The 21,879-nt window shown below is 36.9% G+C and overlaps 1 protein-coding gene across 2 annotated transcripts in view; it reads right to left on the bottom strand.

Annotated features, from left to right (window-relative positions):
• The window catches only part of ASB5 (ankyrin repeat and SOCS box containing 5), a 97,745-nt gene that overhangs the window by 42,411 nt on the left and 33,455 nt on the right, over positions 1–21,879 (bottom strand). For both annotated transcript variants that reach the window (XM_032148952.2, XM_058436902.1), the window contains 2 exons: positions 19,160–19,266; positions 11,650–11,934 (listed from right to left, as the gene is read on the bottom strand). In XM_032148952.2, the coding sequence (XP_032004843.1) occupies positions 11,650–11,845 (196 nt within the window). In that variant the 5' untranslated portion in view covers positions 11,846–11,934; positions 19,160–19,266. The remainder of the gene's footprint in view (positions 1–11,649; positions 11,935–19,159; positions 19,267–21,879) is intronic.

Consider the following 21,879-nt stretch of genomic DNA (forward strand, 5'->3'; position numbering starts at 1 on the left):
TTGTATCAGAGGGAGTACCTGCAAAAACATACCTTGAGTCTTAAAGGCATAAAATAAATGGCTTATTTTTGGCAAGCTTTGTATTTTCTGTCTTTTAAAATAGTTATAGTTCTCCAATATCTTTCCTTTTATATAGAAAGGGCCAGTCAACAAGGCGCATGGATGGCACAGAGACCTCATGCACACGACGCCTTGATTTTGCCACTCACCCCGTGTTTATTCGGTGAGAAAGACCATGGAGTGGAAGAGGAATCTGGGTTGGAATTCTGCTTCTAGTTACTACCCAAAAAAACTGACAACTTACTAAGCTCTTTAGAGCTTCAGTGAATCGTTACATTGGCAGATAAATCAAGCTGACCTCTGAAATGAGCTAACCAAAGAGCTAATATGATTCTGGGGTAGAACACCTGCTTAGTAGACAGGTCCTGGTATTATATTATGTGCTTGTTGCAACCGTTTGGCAAACATAGTTAATTTATTAGAATGTTACGTTACTATCTTTTCCTACTGACGCTTTCCTGTGTTACTAAATTATAGGCAATTCTATCCTGCTTTTGAATTTTTAAAAAAAGTATGATATAGAAAGCTAACATCTATAGAGTGTTGACTTTACATCAGACACTGTGGTAAGTGATGAAGGTAATAAATTATATCTCATGTAAGAGTTCTACGAATCCCCTCAAGTAGTATCAATACCTCCATTAAACTGAGATCTACAGACATTAAGCAACTTTCCTGAGATCACACAGCTAGAAAATGCTACAACCATGACAGAACAATTTATGTCTGGGTCAAACATTGTGCAATATGCAACGGGTTTTTAACTTCCATTTTCTCTTCTTTTTAAGGTCTTTTATTCATTCTACAACCATTTGCTGACTTTCTTCAATATCCAAGGCAGTGTTTTTCCTGCATGCCATTGAGAGTTATTTCAAGGACCAAGTGACTTTCGTCTAGGAAATTGAAATTTTCTTCTCCATAATAAAAGCAGTTTTGACTGATCTACTTTTCTTGTAGCCCATTAAAATTCAGTCTCTAGTCAAGTATTTGGCAAGAATCACGGGTTTGTCTCATGAGCCTTAGGTTAATTATAAAGTACATAGTTTTTTTCTTCTACTTAAAAACATTGTCTTTCAAAAGTAATAGAATATTCATTATAATGCTATAGAACCAGGTTTGTAGTCATTTTGTACATGCTTTCTAAAATGGAGCTTTAAACCTACAAAATCTCAATCACTGAATTCAATTAAGTTTCATAAATAAAAATAAAAATGCTTTTTCAAAAAAATATTATCATCAGTTTCAATAGACTCCAAATACTAAGCTTACTTAAACAGATTTCTTTTCACATTCTTAGAATGTCACACCAATTAGATATGCAACTATTGTTTTGGGACTTAATGTTCAGTAAAGGTTTTTTTTCTCCAACCAGAGCCAGTCTTGTTTTGTTGGTTTATTTGAGTAATGGTAAGTAGCCAGAAAACTTAGCCCCTATACTAGATTCTACTTGAGCATTTTCAGCATAACTATGGTGGGTGGGAGAGAGAGAGAAGGAGAGAGACACTTACATTTTCATTTTACTCCTTTTCTTTTAGTTCTTGGAGTTACAATGAAGTATTTATTCTTTTCTGGATGCAACAGATCGGCGACCTGTGTATTTGAGCTCTAAAGAATTAGCACTTTTTCCTTTTCCAAATTCATGATTCTAGATCACAGGTCAAGATGGAAGTAAGACACAAAACTTCCAAATTCAAGAATTCATTAGGTGCATCATTTCATTCTGAAAATGAACTATTGCTTTTACTTGATGAATGATGGAAACACCATTTCTCTAGTGAATGAAGTCGAATTTGGAAAACATAAGTGCACATAAATCGCCTTAGTGGCTAATCAAAGATATATTTGGTTGCTACTGAGGGGTTGAGTCACTACCAAAGTCGCCACTGTTTCCACGGTCATTATTTAACAGCTCTTGTATGCGTTGAGTCTGCTTTAGAAGAAGTCTTGAGATTGCTTTAGAAGAAGGATTGCTTCCTTTCTCACTTTGGCAGCCTTACCTGATTCAATTCACTAACAAGGGACTTTGCGGCATTATGATGGTGAAGAGCAGATTTCCAGTGGATGGGCCTTAACTTAAATTTTATCACTGTCAGCTTTCATTTAAATCACACTGCACACTTGACAGTTGAAGTGAGCCAGTGCTTCTATTTAAAAACATGAATGGCATTTTGGTGTTAAATTTCAGTTTGTTTGTACTCTACCCGTAGTTTAAGACTATAAGCCTTCTGGAAAGAGTATGTGTATTTCTGAAGGTTTCTATTCCACCAGTGGGTACTGGTGGCATGGAAATTTTAGCTGCCCTGATAGAGAGAGGATGCCTTCCTGCCATTTCACATAGTTATGTACATGCCTGACAGGCCCCAAATGTTTGCTGCTCATCTAATCCCTAGGAAAGAATTTTGAAAGGATATTCAGTTATGACTCATATTATCAGATGGTTAGCTTCTGTAAAGATATGTGTAACAAATAATATTTTCCATAAACTGGGACAGTCTAGTTTTAAATATTATTTTATCCCTTTCTTTGAAGAAAAAAATTATTACTATTTTAAAGCCCAACTTACGAAGATTTATGAAAGTAGAGTTCTTCTATTCAAAAGGGGGAAGGGGACCCATGGGGACCTTGTCCCCTCACACCACCCTAGCTTCTCAGCCCCTGATGGCCTTCTAGAAAAATCTTAAATCTACCTTAAATATGGAATATTAATCTATCTTAAATCTGTAAGACAGATTTTTAAAATCCTCTTCCATGGTAACCAATGAGGAATTGTAGAATGAGGATTGAGAAAAAAATCATCTAATATATGTCCACCTTTAACCTAAATTTCACAGAGTGGACTTGTTTAATCACAGACCACCTGGAAGATTCTTTCAGTATTAATTTAACAATTTATGATACTCCTTAAGCCTCTCCCTCCCTGCCAAGATATTCTTTGGGCATTTCCAGTCTAAAAAGCCAATGGTCTGCTTTGTAGCATTGCTGAGGGAAGGCTGGAAGGAATAAATGACTTGTTCCCTATGCAGCTGATAATGCTTTGTTTTGTTGTTGTTGTTGTTGTTGTTTGTTGTTTGTTTTTTTTTTGAGACGGAGTCTAGCTCTGTTGCCAGGCTAGAGTTCAGTGGCGCAATCTCGGCTCACGGCAACTTCCGCCTCCCAGGTTCAAGGATTCTCTTTCCTCAGCCTCCCGAGTAGCTGGGATTACAGGCACGTGTCGCAACCCCCAGCTAATTCTTGTATTTTCAGTAGAGACGGGGTTTCACCTTGTTGGCCAGGATGGTCTCAATCTCCTGACCTCGTGATTCACGCACCTCAGCCTCCCAAAGTGCTGGGATTACAGGCGTGAGCCACCGCGCCAGTAAGAAATGCGAAAAGTTCTATATCACTCGTAAGCAAATGCTTTCTTCCTTTTTAATTTTTAAAAATTATTTGAGGGTGGCTTTGGAGGAAGAGGTGTTCCAAATACTTCACCTGCTTTTAATGGCATGGTTCATCTGTCACTGGGGATAATTGTTCTTCTCTCCTCTGCGGTTTCGAAAATGGGCTTAATTGCTAAAACTGTTGCCCAAATCCACAGAATTACCATGGAACCACTCTGAGGATGTGCAGTGCTGAGTCAGTGTTGGGGACGTATTCCATGATCTCTGAGATGTACTTCATGAAACACACATAATGACATATTAAATCATTATACCAAGTATTTTGTAAAATATTTATGGTGGCAATTATTTCCATCATTAGCCAGCGACCCTTTTTCATATGCTGAATCCTGTAAAGGCATTAGAAAGTTCTTACTAGAACTTCTGACTTTTAGATGTATGATTCAAAATGTTGTGTTTATTTTTCCCATTAGCATCAACCACTCAACGTATGTTTCTTCATCCCTAACATTTATACTTCCACCTTTGCTCCAGATGACACAGGCTTGTTTGGCTCCACATTCTAAACTTTTCCTCTTTTTTAATTTATATTTAGCTTGGTTTCATCTCCACATCTACATAACCAAATATGTTCTGCCTTTGGATTTCTGCCTTAAGCTCTGCTTTATTTATGAAGTACTTACAGTCTCAGATGACCTCAATCTCTTCCCTGTCTGACTTAGAGGAGAACATCAATTGCAAAACTTGACTGTTTTCCTTTTAGCGCCATATGATTTTCTACATGCTTGCTGTTTAGGTTGTCTCACTTCTGCAATGTTTGGCTCTGCTCATCCAAGTCTTCTGCTTTTAATCATATATCACACACGGCAAACATATACATATATATAATATAGAAATTATATACATGATATAGTATGCATTTTATATTTATTATATATTAGTTATGTATTACATATTATAGTTATTAAATACTACATACATTATAGATATATTGGTATATGTGCATGTAGTATACAACATTGTGCCAGCAAGAGAGTAGATATCCCAGTATTTATTCAACTAAGCTACATTCAAAGCTATACCAGTTATGGCAATGAATAAGAAAAACAGCTTATTTTAATAATTCACTGTCTTCTAAAAGAGATAGTAAATTGAGAAGCAGAAAGTTAAGACCTAGTTTTAATTCCTTTACTATCTTTACTATGTAAAAAATTTTAAAATGTTGACAATATCAACGTCCCCTATCAAAGTACACAAAATCCATTTTGAAATCAAAATATTTTTCATTTTTCACAAAGCATACTTGTGTCCTTCCTAAAAATAAATTATTTTAACAACAGAACTCTGAGCCTAAGATAAAGCTTTAGGTGAGAGATATATGAGTCAGAAATAACAAATTGAGAAGCGAAAAAGTTGGTAGGAAGTGAAGGTGGGGAATTGGGAAGTTTTTGAGCATTGTGAATAAGGATGCATGCTTAGTTGTGCGAGAGAATGTGTATATTGTTAGTACAGCTTCTGTGTAACTGGCCTATCCTAGGCAGAACTATTCTTAGCTCTACCTACATTTCTCTGTATAGCACCTTCTCATACCACCTTCTTTAATCTTGTAAAATAGCATTTTCCATGTTTTAAAATTACTTGCTTATCTATCTTTCTTCTGCTAAACTGTGTATCTTGTTGGGAAAGACAGTGGTTAGTTTCTATAGTTTATCCTTAGGGCCTAGCACAATGTCTTTGACCTGGTAAATATATAAATAAGTGTTGCACAAGTACATTATGTTGTAAGTAATAAATGAGCAAGTAATTGAATGATTAAAGGAAGGAAGAGATGAACAAAAGATATAAGAATATTCCTAAGAAAACTGATCCCTCCTAAACTATCACCACCTATGTCAATTTTTTAACTTAAAAGTTTATGCATTTCTCCCAATATAAAGTTATTAAATGCTATGGTTTGGATATTTTGTCCCCTCCAAACCTCATGTGGAAATTTGATCCTCAATGTTGGAGGTGTATAGTCTAATGGAAGGTGTTTGGGTTATGGGGACGGATCCCTCATGGACGGATTAATGCTTGCCCTCCCTCCCTTGATGCTGAGTGAGTTCTCACTCTATTAGTTTCTGAGAGTTCTGGTTGCTGAAAAGCACACACACCTGCCCCCACTCTCTCTCTTGAGTCCTCTCTTACCATGTGATCTCTGCACATGCTGGCTTCCCTTCCCTTTAGTCATGAGTGGAAACAGCCTGAGGACCTCAGCAGCCACCAGAATCATGAGCTAAATAAACCTGTTTTCTTTCCCCAGCCCCAGCTATTCCTTTATAGCAATACAAAATGAATAAGAAACAGAAGGAGAGGAAAAGCATTAATACAGTAAAATTTGACAAAGTCTTTTCTAAACTTGGAACTTTGTTCCCAGATTTCATTTTTAATTTGCAGGATTATAATGGTTTCTTCCACAAAAGTGTTCAGGCATTTCTGAAAAAGTAGAGCTTGGACAAAGTTAAAACTACTTTGAAAAAAAATCAGTAGCACTTTTTAGTATAATGTCATGTATTTTGTCATACAAGAGCAGTTATATTGATTCCAGTTATTCTTCTGTGGAGTTGTTCCACCTACGTATAGAAAATGTGTCCAAAAACTTTGACATGTTGAGAATATTTACCTTTATATAATAAAGATATTATTAAGAAGCCATCCTACAGATTTGCTACAGATTCTTTGCTGAGATTCTCAGAATGTCCCTAAGATAACTAATCTCATGCACAGGTAACCAGCAGCACCAAAAGTCACATGAAACAAGTTGCTCCTCAGAAACAGGTATAAAGAATACTACTGCTTCTATTGCTAGCATTGGCTGTAAAGCTAAATTCCTAAAGTTGGTTTTAAACTTAGGATGGAATTTATTAATGGAGAAAAAAAGATATTACATCAAATTCTAGCTGCTTTTCCTATCCAGGTTACACTATTCTCCAAAATGCCAAGTTCACCTGCCATTCAGCTTAAGGTCACACATTTATACTATGTCCTATTTCCAAGTGTCTACCACAGACTTGGCAAAAAATAATTGCATAATTAATGGCAACCCTAAAACAAAACTTACGAAGTCACAAGCATAAATATTCTATACGATGATTCTACATACATTGTGTATTCTACATAAAATCTCAACTGTGAAAGGAGCGCCTGAAGAGCTTGAGTGTCACCAGATTGTTTCTCAAGCAGCACCACAGAGACACATTATCTTGATGAATTTTCCACAATCCGAAATTTGGTCCATGGCCTTGCAGGCTCAGAAATCTGTCAGCAAAGCTGGAGCAAATTTACATCTCAGAAGTGGACTTACAACTCAACAAACACAAAATACTGTTGATTGATATCAAGATGCAAATATATGAATTTGCAGTAAGACCTATAAATGCCAGATGGACTAAAACAGTCCTGAGGGCAAGCTGGCACATTTTCTTTCTGTGGGCAGATCGAGATGGGAGCCAAGTCATAATCAGAAGGCTTGGTGCTTAAAAATATAAATTGGAATGAAAAGAATACATTAAATAAATCAAATGCAAGACTAGAATTCAGATTCTAACTCTATTACTTCCTGATTTACCTTGATATTTCCCAGTAGGGATAGGTATGTAACCTACCAGACTCAACAAGCTCTAAGGGTCCACTTTCAAGGGGTGGCCTTGGCTGGAAGCTGCAAACTTGACCTGTGTGGCTAATCAATCTTCTGATTGACATGTTAATATCTAACTCTGGGAGAAAAAGCTATGTTAAAATGAAAAAAGTAATATGTTAAAATGTTACTCTAAGGTAACATTTTCTCTTTCTGCCAATTTAAAGGCTATTTGAATGCTATTTACAGGCATCATCAGATTCTTTCTTTCTTTTCTTTTTTTTTCTTTTTTTTTTTTTTTTTTGAGACAGAGTCTTGCTCTGTCACCCAGGCTGGAGTGCAGTGGCACAATCTCGGCTCACTGCAAGCTCTGCCTCCCAGGTTCACACCATTCTCCTGCCTCAGACTCCTGATTAGCTGGGACTACAGGCACCCGCCACCACGCCCGGCTAATTTTTTTGTATTTTTAGTAGAGACAGGGTTTCACCGCGTTAGCCAGGATGGTCTTGATCTCCTGACCTCATGATCCGCCCACCTCGGCCTCCCATAGTGCTGGGATTGCAGGCATGAGCCACCACGCCCAGTCTTTCTTTTCTTTTTCTTTCTTTTTTGTTGTCATTCTGTTTTCTGTCCCTACCGCTATTACCAAACTAGTCTAGGTCCTCATCTCCTCATGGCAAGGTCCTAACTGGTCAACTTATTTCAAATCTGTCTCATCCAACTCCAAAGAATATTACTATATAAATCTACTTTACATTATGGTTTCATACATACCCTTTTTTATTTTCCCACCTTCTTTCATACCAAAAACTTTCAATGACTCCTACTGCCTTCAAAGTTAAGTATGAATTGTTTAGCATGGCATTCAAATTCCTTCACAACTGGGCCCAACTTATTATTACTTTCTACTGCATGAACTCTCCACTCCAGCCAAATCTACTGACTCCCAACAGTCCATGTGCACCCATAAATCCATGCCTCGCTCATTCCTGGAGTCACCTCAAGATCTGCCTCCTCTTTGAAGATATCTCTGAAAGTACAGATTAGAAAATGACCCATTCATTCTCTAGAGTCATTTGGCAGTCAGTGTTCTGGAAAGTGACTATTATCTGTAGATAGCCTATCTCCTCAATTCGAATATAAACTTAAGGATGAGAACAATACATTTTGCCTTTTATGTATACCGTATCCTCAGGGTCTTGATATCAAGGGTGCTCAAAAAAATCAATGCTTAGAACTTGTCCTGTCCATTTGTAGCAAAAACTGCTAAACTTCTTCAGAGTCTAACACAGAACTTGAAAAGTATTGCCCTTAACGGAAGAGAAGAGCTGCCTCTTGAAGTATCTTTGGGAGTCAAGAAGTTTATGGCTTCTTCTAGGCCTTTGGTATGATTTCACCAAATTAATACATTTCTCCACATCCTCATTCTCTCTGTATATTGTGTAATATTTCAGTACAGCCTTGAAAGCCTGGTAGTCTCCCTGTCAGTTTCAAAGTAAAGAGTTAGCTTCAAGAATAGACTAGGCCTCTGATAAATAAAGATTGTAATCTTAGCAGCAAGGATGATACAGGAGGTAGTTATACGAAAAAGCAAAGCAAAGAATAGGCCCCTGCAGTATGATGATGAGGGTGATAAAATTCTTTAGAGATGAAAAGATAGATTTGTAAAGTTTAATGAAATAGCAAAAGGATCTAGAAGGAAATATCTTAAGCTATTTTTAGATACCATTTAGCTTTTCAGCATTCTCATGGGTAATCATACCTTGGTCTCAAGCTTGATAGGAAAGAGCTTTAAAAAAAAACAGATAATTTGTCTAATACAATCAGCTGATTTGCAATAATATCTAAGAAATTTAACAGTTCCTTTTATTTCACACCAAAGTACTACTGCTCATGGGGAGGGCATCCAGCATGTTGTCAACAGGGTCTTCGGTGATTACGAAAGACACGAAAATAATACACACCATCTCTTATTTCATGGAATTTAGCAACTCCACATCAGAAATGTTGGGGAGCAGTCTGGCTAAGCCTTGAAAGTAGGAATGAGAAACCCAATTCAAAGTGGAATGAAGGTGATAATCTCTCCCAGGAAGGAGGAAATTGCTGGATTAAACAGAGATAATTAAGCCTAATTAGTGACTTATAAAGACCCAAACAAAATAAAAAAATAGTTTACTTATAGTAAATAAAAGAAAAAGCTATGTTAAAATGTAGAAAGTAATAATTTTCCTGGGCAAGAAAGAATGAATGCTCAGAAGTAGAAGATTAAGAAAGAGTTTTATAAGGTACCTGATTTGCTCTCTTAATGTTAAAATAAAATTGGAAACAAATTATGCTTACATTGAATAAAAATTATAATACTATATTCTATTGTTTCATATACAGATTAATGCATGATATTAGAGGGGAAATTTTTGTTAAATACATCTAACATTAAAAATAACACAAAATAAAATTTTTAAAAACTTTGCCTCCATTTTATATTTCCAGGAAAAGTGTTTCCTATTAATTGATATTGATTTCCTTTTTTCTTTCCTTCTTGAGACAAAAAATCCTAGAGTTCTAATTTATTTTAAAATAGAATCCTAAAAGTATATGGGAACATGGAAACCATTGCATATATTCCCATGATTTCCCAGCGTAAGCACACTAAGATCAGTCTAATGAGGGGATGAGTGTTTCTTTTTATTTGAAAATAGGTACAAAAAGGAGCTTCCATGGCCTCCTCTAAAACGCTTTTCAACCCACAAAAAAGTTTCTTCTGTTTAGGCAATATTTCATGTGTTAATGTAAAGCAATTCTCATAACACATAGACAAGATCTGATTATGAAGTAATGTGCTACAGGCTGCCCATGAGGGTAAATTTTACCACTTTATGATCATGTAAGCTGTTTACTCGTATATCTGCAAATATGGCTTTTGTTTTAAAATTTAGTTTTCTATATTTGCTGTTTTGTACACAAATATTCCATTTGCCAACTAAATTTTTTATGTACAGATGAATCCATAGTGTATATGTCACATTTCATATGTGCCTGGCACGGAGGCTCCCACCTGTAATTCCAGAGCTTTCGGAGGCTGAGGCAGGAGGATCACTTGAGCCCAGGAGTTTGAGACCACCTTAGGCAGACAATGTTGAGACTCTGTCTCTACAAAGAATAAAATTAGCCAGGCATGGTTGTGTGTCCTAGCTACTTAGGAGGCTAAGGCAGGACGATCCCTTGAGCCTAGGAGTTCAAGGATGCAGTGAGAATTGAGCCACTACACTCCACTGCACCCCAGCCTGGGCGATAATGTGAGCTCCAGTCTCCATAAATGCATAAAATATAGTTCTGTCTGTTCCAAGGCAGAGGTGGTAGGTAAAGGGTTAAATACTGCCTATTTTCTTGAGATTTTATCTTCCCTGTAAGAGATTCTTGTGAACATTTAAATTTTCCTCATTTTGAATGAGAACATCAATTCCTCATGTTGCAAAATTACAGTCTTCTTCAGGAAAAATGTACTCATTATCTACCTCACACACTAAAAAAGATTTTCCACCTTCAGTCAACTTTCCATGTACCAAAAGAGTAACCTAGATTTTAAAATGAGTCGCATCCCACATTGAAAAATGTAGGAACATGGATTTTAAGAAGGCAAGCTTTCTACTCTAAGTGATTTTTCTTTCAAGTTTACATGTTTAAATTGTGTGATAGTAAATTTCAATGCTGACAATTTGTTTTGGAGGTATTTGGGCTATAAATATTCATGCATGCCTATTGATTTTCAAATCAGAAATGAATCTGAAGACTATGAGAATTTAAAAATGGCACTTTAAAGCCTGCCGTATGAGTCATTTTTATTTTTTAGAGTACCGACCCAATAGAACCTAAATGGTTTACAACCTTTTGAAGTCTATGGGTAATATTGTTTCTCATTTGGTTTCATACAACAATTTCTTCTAAAGAACATGGATGCACTTGGCTGCACACATATAACATTTATTAATTATGTTTCTATCCTTTTATAATCAATTTTTTACAAACTGAGCTGAGCAACAATTCCATCAGAAAAACACATGCCGTCAATCTTCTTTTTGTGTGTGCTTTATTTTAGAGTCAAATGGTTATCTTATTAAAGTTGTGAGAAACTAAATCTTGAAATCCCCTCTTTTTAATAACAATTATTTTACATATAACTAAAGATTCGATTTAAAATTATATAATCCAGGTGCACATTAGAGGACGACTGAAGTGCAGTCAATTACTTCTAAAACTAATCTCTAATACTGTGACTTGGCAAATCAAATGTTTAACTTTTTAAAATGTTTCTTAATAGGAATATATATATTTCTATTCTATATGTATATTCCTATTATATATATAGTATGCCTCCCTTAATCTCTTTTGCAATGATACCTTGATTTTAACCCAAACATTTACATTAGAAAAGTAATTTTCCTTTTTATAAAGCCATGAAGTGAGTTACAAGTATTTCCCTTAACAAAAGTTTATAAAATATTTACCTTGAAGCAGTCTAAAAAGGAAACATGTTAATTGTGGATCAGATGAAAGTTAAACTCCATTTGAAACAAGAGAGGATTATCATAAACATACCTTGTCCTTGGGTTACTCCATAAAATTCAGCTGCTATCCTTGCCGCTTCCTTGCGGTTGCCTTTCACGATGTAGAAATGACTGAGGATAGCAAGGCTGATTTTCACAAAAAGCTTAAAACAGAACAGTGAAAGTATTGTAAAGTAGACATTGGATAACTGTTGGGCAAACGGCCGATTTTCTTCTAACACCGACATTGCTGCAGAAGAATCTGCGGCGGTCTTTAGCTGGATCCAAGTCTCAAATGTGCCTGGCTCTCGTCCGGGATGCTCCTGAACAGCTGGTCCTGAGGAAAGAAAATATCAGCTGGTAATGATGCCTACAGCTCAAAATATTTATACACTCCATAAAAGTTCTTCGCAAACTCCTATTGGTCTGAAAATATTCCATGGAAGCAATTGCATCACGTGTCGCAAGTCTCCTGACTTTCCATTCTCAATGTAAAATGACACTCCACCTCTGCGCTCCAAATTTCAAAATCCAGATATTGAAATATATATGCATATCCTTTCCATTTTATATATTTAGTTATCAAGAACAATTTGAAGACAGTTTATGGGGCTCTCATTGTTAATGTAAATGATATTCATAACATCAAGTAAAGTTGTCTATCATTTAAGGCTTTAAAACGGCACTGTACTATTTGTAGACCATGAGCTAAATCAGCAGACAGTCCATGGCTTGTATCTTAATGACTACTCGTCAAATTAACCAATTATGTTATTTTTACTGATTTAGAAAAAAAATTTTTCTTACAAGTCATTACACTGGAACATCACAGATTAATAACTTAACACGGTTCCTTCATCCAATGGACACTTTTTAAGAACTTGGTATGTGTCAAACCCTTTGCTAGATTTTGAAGAGACAAAGACAAGTAGAATGGTCCCTGCCACAAGGAACTTAGAGTCTAGTGGAGGAAATGGAAAATAAATCAGGTAAATATAAACCAGGTAAAAACAGGTATTAAGGGAGCACAAAGAGGAAGCACGTAATCCTGGGAGGGAGGCATCAGAAGAGACATATCCAAAAGAATTATCAAGTAAACATACGCATTTCATCAAGACTGTCCAAAACCAAGGAAAACAATATACTTTTTAGGCCTATAATCTTTGTTAACCCCAATATGTTTTATTCATTAATGAAATGCATCTGTATATAGGTATCCTTAGGCTAGTTATATTTTAAAAGAGAAATAGAATAAATTATTAAGAAAATGACATAGAGTAGCCATATTTTGGCATTTAAGCCAAAAATGATATGCCAAAATACAAAATATTATTTCTTACAGGGAGCTTAGTTACAAATTTCTATGACTGGGTTTGGGGCCTGTTGATTGTGGTATTTGCTTCCTAATTCATTTGAGAAGTTCCAAAATAACAAAAAACAAACGTAAGAAAATAGAAGTGGCCATTCTTGGAATAAGGAGCATACCTATGACTGGTCACACTACTCAGTGTTGTGTGCTTCTCTCCCTCAGTGTATCCATTTTATGCTGAGTATCTTAACTGATTGGACAGATTTACCTGACACACTCCAGCACAGGAGAAATGGCTGTAAAATAAATATGTCAAATAAAGCAGGCTGCTTCTTTCCCCAGTGAATGAATGGCTCTCAGAAAAAAATAATAATAACAATTAGATCTATATATTAAAAAGAAATTACCAAGCTTCTTATGAAAATGGCCCCTGGTATCATTTTCAGAGGCAGAATACTGGCTAGGCAGACATTAATTAGACCCAGTGTGCCATTTCATATGTGCTTTGGGAATCAGTGAAAATTAACTTCAAATAGAAGATTAACAAAATGTTCCTCTCTTTCACTACTGGTAAGACTGTGTCAGCTGAGTCAATACATGCTGATTCTTCTACGGTGAGTCCTCCCTCTGGCATGGTGATGCCTGACTCCACACTAGAGAGGTATGCCCGTGGACAGCTGGGCCATCACAGTGCTCTGAGTCACTGCAGACTTCCCCTTCAGTGCTTCGGGATCAGAAATAAAACCCGCCTTAGTCACATCTAAGTGCCCATCTAAGGTTTCAGTCCTTTCTCTTTACCAGTAAGTGCTATTATAAATAATTGTCTTCACATGAGCTAATCAGGAGCCTGGATTCTTTGGGGTTAAGAAACATTTTCATTTCACTAAGGCTGGAATCATCAGTGCATTAAGTTTAAATCCTTCTAGTTTTACTGGAACAAAAAACTACAGTATAATATTTAGGATTTTATGTCAAGACATCAGGTTTTGTTTTTATGAATTACTTGATTCCCATTTGTATGTTCTGTTGGTATACTTTCCCCTCAGCAAATTTCACCATCTCTGAGTCTGTTAATTACTAAATAAAAATTAATCCCAAATAAAATAACTCATAGCATATGAATTCTTCAAGTGGAAATTAGATGCTGTATTTTTCATATTATAAACCCTTCCAAATAACACTATGAACAACTCTGTTAATATTTAAAAGACACATAACCACATTAAAAGTATTGTGCATCTATTTTCCCGGCATTTTCATTTCCTCAGGAAAATAAAATATTGATTAGTCATTGAAGTGACTTACTGAGATAAATGTTTTTCTAATATACCATGTTGAGAGACTGTGGTAGCAAGGTCTAGTTGATTAGCTTAGTTCATCTCAACTTTCCTAATCTTGTTAGCTTCGATCAATCAAACTAAAGTGTTGAAACTGAACTCAACATTAAAGTACTAGAGTGAGTGTTGTGAGAAAAGTTAAAACAGGAAAAATCCTTTATTGAGGGTATATTGGATGCTACATGCATATATTTATTTATTTCATCTTGGGGGGTGAATATTATTATTCACATTTTGAAAATGAGAAAAGTTGGGCTCAGAGAGCTTTAGAGACCTATAAAAGTTAATTATAAAGAACAGCACTATTTGAACATAGTTCTAACTAAAATACATGCTCAAGTTGCCTCTAAAATTTTCTATTTTTAGGCACTTACAATCTGATTGAGCAAACACGACTCATACATACAGAGATTGAGACACAGTCACACAGATTCACAGACACATACACATACTTCCCCCATCCCCCGACACACACAGAAGAGATCATACAAGATTATATGTAATCAGGAACCTAAATTACTCCAGTAAGCTGCATACATGCTACAATGATTAAATAAGATGGAACTTTGTGTGCACTAACTAAGTGGGAATAAAGAAAGAGGGGCTAATACCGTTGGACTATTCAAAGCTAAGTGTTGGTGAGTGGCTTCCACTAAAACAACAGAGGGAAGGCCAAGTAAGGTAGTCGAGAGTTAGTACATTAAAAAACACTCACTGTTCCAGGTAGGGTCCAATGATTAAGAACTATTAGGTTGGTGTAAAAGTAATTGTGGTTTTTGCAATTGCTTTTAATGGCAAAAATCGCAGTTACTTTTTCACCAACCTAATAACAGGATGAGGATAAAGGAAAGGATATTGAGTCTGGCTGGAAGAAGTTCACTGATGACCTCCAACTCAGTATTTTAATACAATAATAGAGTGGGAATCAGGACATCAGTGTTCAGGGGATGATCCTTACAGCAACTCCCGAAGAAGAAAGGCTCCCTGGCTTTCCTCCTGCTGTCACCTTTCTAGGTACTGCCTCTTTTTCTCACCTCCATGCAGGTATCAGAGGAGAGACTGTACAGCTGACCCCTAGGACTCCCCACCTTCCTCCTTTCAAGTCTCTTGCTCACTCTTCTCCTTCAGTGTCCCAGGGTACTACATGAATTGTTGCTGTGTTTTAGGGACTTAGTTTCATGTCACTCAGAAGTTGAATAGGAAAATGACTTTCAAATATAATCAGATTAGCCTTTAAATTCTCATAAAAGAGGGAATTTCACGTCTAGAGATTATGAGGCTACACTGTTTTGACTTAGCTACAGTATTGATCCAAGCTATTAGATTGAAAATATCAATGGGATATAATAAAAATTGCCTGTTTTTAGTGCTTTCCGGTTGCTAAATCTTTACAGAAGGGAAATATAGTGACCCACCTTCGATGACCTTTTTTTTTTTTTTTCTTGAGACAGGGTCTTGCTCTGTCACCCAGGCTGGAGTGCAGTGTCATGATGACAGCTCACTGCAGCCTCGACCTCCCAGGCTCAAGCAGTCCTCCCACCTCAGCCACTGTAGTAGCTGGGACTACAGGCATGAGCCACTGTGCCCAGCCCTTTAAAAAAAATGTAATTTTTAATTCTCTGGTAGACATCTAAAGGCTCTAATTGACTTTTTTTATTCCTAATATTCCAAAAGACAAAACCACAGGGACACATTTCAAACAGCAAGGTTGCTAATGTTCAGCTTAATGGCGACATGTTCCTAGCCCTACAACAGGGTTGTTGAGGATTATTTGTGTACAGTGAATACAAACTAAGAAAAGTCATTTACCCATAAATTTGAAGGCCAATGATGGCTGATAAAAGGAAAGAGAAAAAATTATGCAAGTTGTCACGGTAATATATTCACTATTGCATTTAAAACACTACTGAAAACATAATCCTCATTTTTTTGTTTTGTGAAATCTCATGAGAAAAAAAAGTAAAGGCAAATGAAGCCCTTAGATGTTCAGAATACATGGGAATTTGAAATGAAAACAGCAGTGTTTACACTTCAAGTTAAATTCTTTAAAGGGAAGGAAAAACCGAATTTAGCCTTATCTCCGTTCAGTAGATCCTGTTTATCTTCACTTACCCCCAAGCTGCACTAATGGAAATGGATACTTTATAAAGGCAAAACACATTTTCATAACTCCTGATGCAGACATAGATATTATTACATACTGCTTCTGTCACAGACAATTAATATATTCACAGCAGAACTACAGGCACTCATGTCTCAGGTTTCTATGAGAGATCCATAATTATTGATGAAGGATAAGCTCTCTTAGAGATTGTAATTATCACATAATTATTATGTATAGTATTGGCTGGGGAAAGTTTGTTTGAGAGCTATTTTGTTGGACTATCCTACTGGGGGGGAATTTGTATACAGTGAATACAAACTAAGAAAAGTCATTTACCCATAAATTTGAAGGCCAATGATGGCTGATAAAGGGAAAGAGAAAAAATTATGCAAGTTGTCACGGTAATATATTCACTATTGCATTTAAAACACTACTGAAAACATAATCCTCATTGTTTTTGGTTTTGTGAAATCTCATGAGAAAAAAAAATAAAGGCAAATGAAGCCCTTAGATGTTCATTTGGTCTCTTGCCATACTTCCAGTATGATGGAACAAAAGAGTAATTTCTGCTAGCATTGTGATAATCCATAAAAAAGATATTTAGCCACAAAAAGGGTCATTAACTTAGATTGCATCCAGGTTCTTTGGAGAAAATCACTAGCTTTCCCCAAAACACAGAACAGCCTTTATCTTAAAAACTGAGTTACATCAAACATCACATATTGAGATCTGCCCTAACTAGAAATTGCTTTAGGTTAAATGAGCTCTATTCATATATATGTTGTCCAGAAAAACTTGGCTGAAAGCTGGTAGTTCTGCATATATAAGAGTTTAAAAAATAGATTTCTTAAAATCATTAAAATTCTTACTATATGCCAAGCAATTTTCTACACAGTTTATTAGAATGAAATGTTAGGAATTTGGTTTTTTGTTTTCTTATAAACCCAGCATTTCTTTAAAGGATGATATCTTGGCCAACATAAGTCCATGTACTTATCTCCTGGCTCTAGAGAAGGTTACTTGACCAAAACTAGCCAAGAAAGACATTTCTGGGACTTCTGCTGGAGTTTTGGAAAAAGTGCTCTTCCTCTGCAGGGGGAGGCTAAGATAGCAAGATCTAAGCTTAAAGATGCTGGAGGTATAACTGACAGTAAAGAAATAGCTCGCCTAGGAATTCAGCCAATAAAAAGAAACGCACAGCTGAGATTTGGACAGGCAGCATCGCAGTACCTTCATTTGAGCACCTGGATCTATTTAGTTGCACCTGAAGTAGCTGATCTGACAGTAATATAGATCTGACAGTAATACGAAGTAACAAAGTCATTTTTGCTGTTGTTAATCAAATCAATTTGAATTGAGGGCTTCTCTCAGTTGTACGGAAAAAAAAAAAAAAAACCCTGATATATTTATATTTTCTGGAGTCCTTATAAAGAGAAATTATGAAGCGGGTATCATTATCCCTTCTGTACAACAGACGAAGAAACAGAGACTGCAAGAAGGGAAGGAATTTGCACAAGATTATACGTCTTGAAGTGGAAGTACTGAGATTCCGACCCAGGGTTTTTGCCCTGCAGTGCCTCTCAGGTTATTATTCAGATGTTAGTGTTGAAACATTGATAATTGCCTGGTGTAACCACCGTCCTCTGAGGTAGCCACACCCTGTGATCTACAGTGTACATTTGTGCCCTGTGTGGGTTATAAATAGCCTTTGGCTAAATAGTGGAGTATGTCACTGGGCTAAAGCTGATGTGCCTCACCCAAATCTTCTATGATTAAGAATTTGTTCTAACCATCTCATTTTAACTAACCACATATTTAAAAGACTACTGAAAGGGAAACCTTTCAATGACATCATTTTGAAGATCCAAAGCATGGGACCACATTAGAAGTGAAATGATACGACAGTGATCTTTCCAGTACTTCCAGCATAGCATTTTTTTTTTTTTTTGAGATGGAGTCTCACTCTGTCGCCCAGGCTGGAGTGCAGTGGCACTATCTGGGTTCACTGCAGCCTCCACCTCTTGGGTTCAAGCGATTCTCCTGCCTCAGCCTCCTGAGTAGCTGGGATTACAGGCGCATGCCACCACGCCTGGCTAATTTTTGTGTTTTTTAGTAGAGACAGGGTTTCACCATGTTGGCCAGGCTGGTCTCGAACTCCTGACCCCAGGTGATCTGCCAATCTCGGCCTCCCAAAGTGCTGGGATTACAGGCATGAGCCTCCGCATCAGGCCCAGCATAGCAATTTGATCAGCATTCTTATACACGTGTATGAATTAATAATGATCATTTCTTGAGGTAAAATATATCATTTACCCTGGAACATGGCTAATTGGCTAATAAAATTGGGGTCTATGAGGACCCTGTTTAGGATTCTAAGATTATAGTTTCTTTAACAACATAAGTACTGCCTTGTGTGCATGCATTTCAAATCTATTTTAACTCCAATTATGAATTTTAGAGAAAAAAATTATATTTTAAACATGTTCTTATTAGACTTATAAATTTAATACTTTTTATATAACATGAGCAATACTAGTACATAGTTCACCTTTCTCCAGCAATTTACACAGTCAACTTAGTACTCATCATGCTTCCATCTCCCAGCTCCCTACGATCCCACAGAATATGAGCAAAGGGGAGCCTCAGCACATGTCTGCTGGGGCTGTAGGAGTCACTCTGGTGACCACCACTCAGCCTCGGGCTAGACCCTGCTAGCCTCTGGTGCTTCTATCCTGGAGGAAGCAAGATAAGCACTAGTCATGCACTAGCTGGTAATATTCCCGTCTTCCTACTTGCAGGCAATAATACAAACCTGGAAATTGGGAACCTGTCAGCTGTCTGGGGAATTCAGCATCTGGCTGAGTCCCCTCTCCCTCACCCCCGCTGCAGGCAAGCAGGAGGCAGAATTTATTCTTTCACCTGTGTATAGAAGACAGAAAATGAGCTGGGCTTCATCTTTTCCTTGTTAAGCTTAATGGGATAAAATAATATGTGAAAAGGATACTACATATTCAACCTTGCTCTAATTTCAAATATCTTACCCAGTGTAGTAAAACATAAACTAAGTTCAAGTATTGCCTCTACCATAGATGTGTAATCTTGGACGATCCAGTAACCCTCCCTGCACCTCCACTTCCTTACCTGTAAAGAGTTCCATGATAAAAGTATCTACTTCACATGTTGGGAGGTTTAAATGCAATAATTCATATGAAGCACTCACTCACCTGCGCTGTAAGAGCTCAACAAATATTAGCTACGTTGTAATTATTACTATTACTTTGTTATTTAAGTTAAATTAGAATCTGTTGCATGCCAGGCACTGAAATTTTACTGTGTGCTTGTCTAATGTCCAATTTCCAATAGTACTATACTCACTGCCTACTGTAGACATGTAGCTATATAAAGGAAATCAATCAGCTCCCCTCTGGCGTTAGGAAATATGTCCATTTCTATAATCAGAATTCATAACCAATGTTATATATAAAACAAATGATGTATTTTTCGCTCCATGGTATGAAATATAGCTGTAACTTCTTAAGAAATGTACACATCACAAATATTCTGAGTAATTTCATCTTCCCAGGCTCCATAACAAAGTTATTCAATAGTTTGATATACCCTGGGAAGATAGCAGATATTTTGGGTTTTAGAAATAGAACGTATCCCACACTGGCATCCATGGCTCCTGATTTAAGAAATAAAGGCTCTGGAACTGGGAACTCTTACCCGAAGATGTGATCGTGGCAATGATAATAAGAATAGTAACAGCAAATACATCTTGCTGTATATTACTGTAACCCTAATGCAACCCATGAATTAAGTGAAGTTGTACCCGTAGGGAAATGAAGACAACAAAAACTACATGGCCACCTTAAAGCCTCGACATTTGCTCTGATGAGCATCTAGCAGCTGACATGCTGTACGTCCCAGGAAAATCAGGATAAGTCAGCAGAAAGTAGTAGGCAGGCAGGGCAAGGTCTTTAGAAGAACCAGTTGCTCTAGTTATGAGCCGTGTGAACTCGGGCAAGTTCCTTAATCCCTCTGAGCCTGTTTTCTCAACTATGAAAACAGGAAAATAGTTATATTACAGGCCCATTGGAAGGGTGTATGAGAATATGCCCTGCATTTTTAATTTCCTTTTAAAGGCAGCCCCTCAACTGGTGAGCCCCTGATTTTATCCTTTTCAAAAATAATAAACAAACCTGCCCCAAAGTAATTTCTCAAACTCCAGCTTACCGCTACCAAATAACTGCAGCTTACTGCTCTGCGTTGCAAGTCAAAATATGGCTCCTTCATCCACACACATCTCTTGAGCGCTTCCCGTGTGCCAGGTGCTACAGGGCACACAGCAGTGCGGGGAGTACAACAGCGAGCAGGCAGGCGAGGACTGTGCTGTCATAGTGTTAAACTCATCAGCTGACACAGTCGGGACTTGCAGCAAGTAAAATACCCAGTTTTTCAAGCGATCGATTTTCTCTCGATCCTGCACTTCGTTTTGCTCTTTCCTTTACCTAGTACCAGAATGTCAAATCAATAAAAAGTCGAGTGAAGCCTTTATTTGTCCACCAACCTCAGCATTGGTTTAGTGTTTATATTCTCTCCTTGTCTTTCTCACTTGGAAAATTCTCAAGCCTCTATTTTGCTTTCCAGTTACATTCTGGCTTCTTTTTTTTTTTTTTTTTTTTTTTTTTTTTTGTGGTAACTGCCTCCGAGCTTGGCTTGGTCACACTTTCTATGTAGAGTCCTTTAGGGAGCTCCCCCGCCTGGCCTCTGTCTGTAATATCACCAAAGGCAGTAGTGGGCTTTGGCAGTGTTTTGCAAAGACCAACAAAGACGAATATGCATTACACTGAGGTCCATGAAACCAAGATCAGATTTTTTTGTGTATGGCAAGGGAAGGCAGACTGCACAAGAACACTGAAGGGCCTGAACTCTTCAGCCTCTTGCATATTTATCACATGAATTTGGCAACTCATACATGGAGAGAATGAAAACTCGCTCACCGAACAAGTGAGGAAACATTCGTGAGGAACTGAATGGGGTCAACAGGTAAGCACGCTCTGCCCATATCTGACTTGTGCAGAGTCTCTTCAGTTTACCAACCTTGCTACTCAAATGAGCACATTTTATATGTACCTAATTTTTGTGCAATGGTTTACTATAAAGAACATTTGCAGCATATTAAAGGGGCCTGGTTATTTATTCTAAGGTTATATGAGATTATGTTAGAGGCATTCCTTGCTCACATATGAACATCTCTAGAGAGGCAGCATTGCCTCTGGAGCCAGAGCACCTTGGTTTGAATCTTAACTCTCCTACTTCTCCTCCTGTGACCTCGGGAAGTTAATTAACCTTTCTATGCCTCCATTTCATAATTTGTAAAATGCAAATACTAATAATAACTATCTCAATAGGTTGTCAGAATGATTAAATATTAAATATGTCAGTACTTAAAAGTATTTGGAATAATGTCTAGCACATACTAAGTGCTTTATAAAAATTTGTTAAATAAATAAATTTTGAAATAACAAA

This window comes from Hylobates moloch, unplaced genomic scaffold (genome assembly GCF_009828535.3).
Source record: "Hylobates moloch isolate HMO894 unplaced genomic scaffold, HMol_V3 SCAFFOLD_3, whole genome shotgun sequence".
Classification (NCBI taxonomy): domain Eukaryota; kingdom Metazoa; phylum Chordata; class Mammalia; order Primates; family Hylobatidae; genus Hylobates; species Hylobates moloch.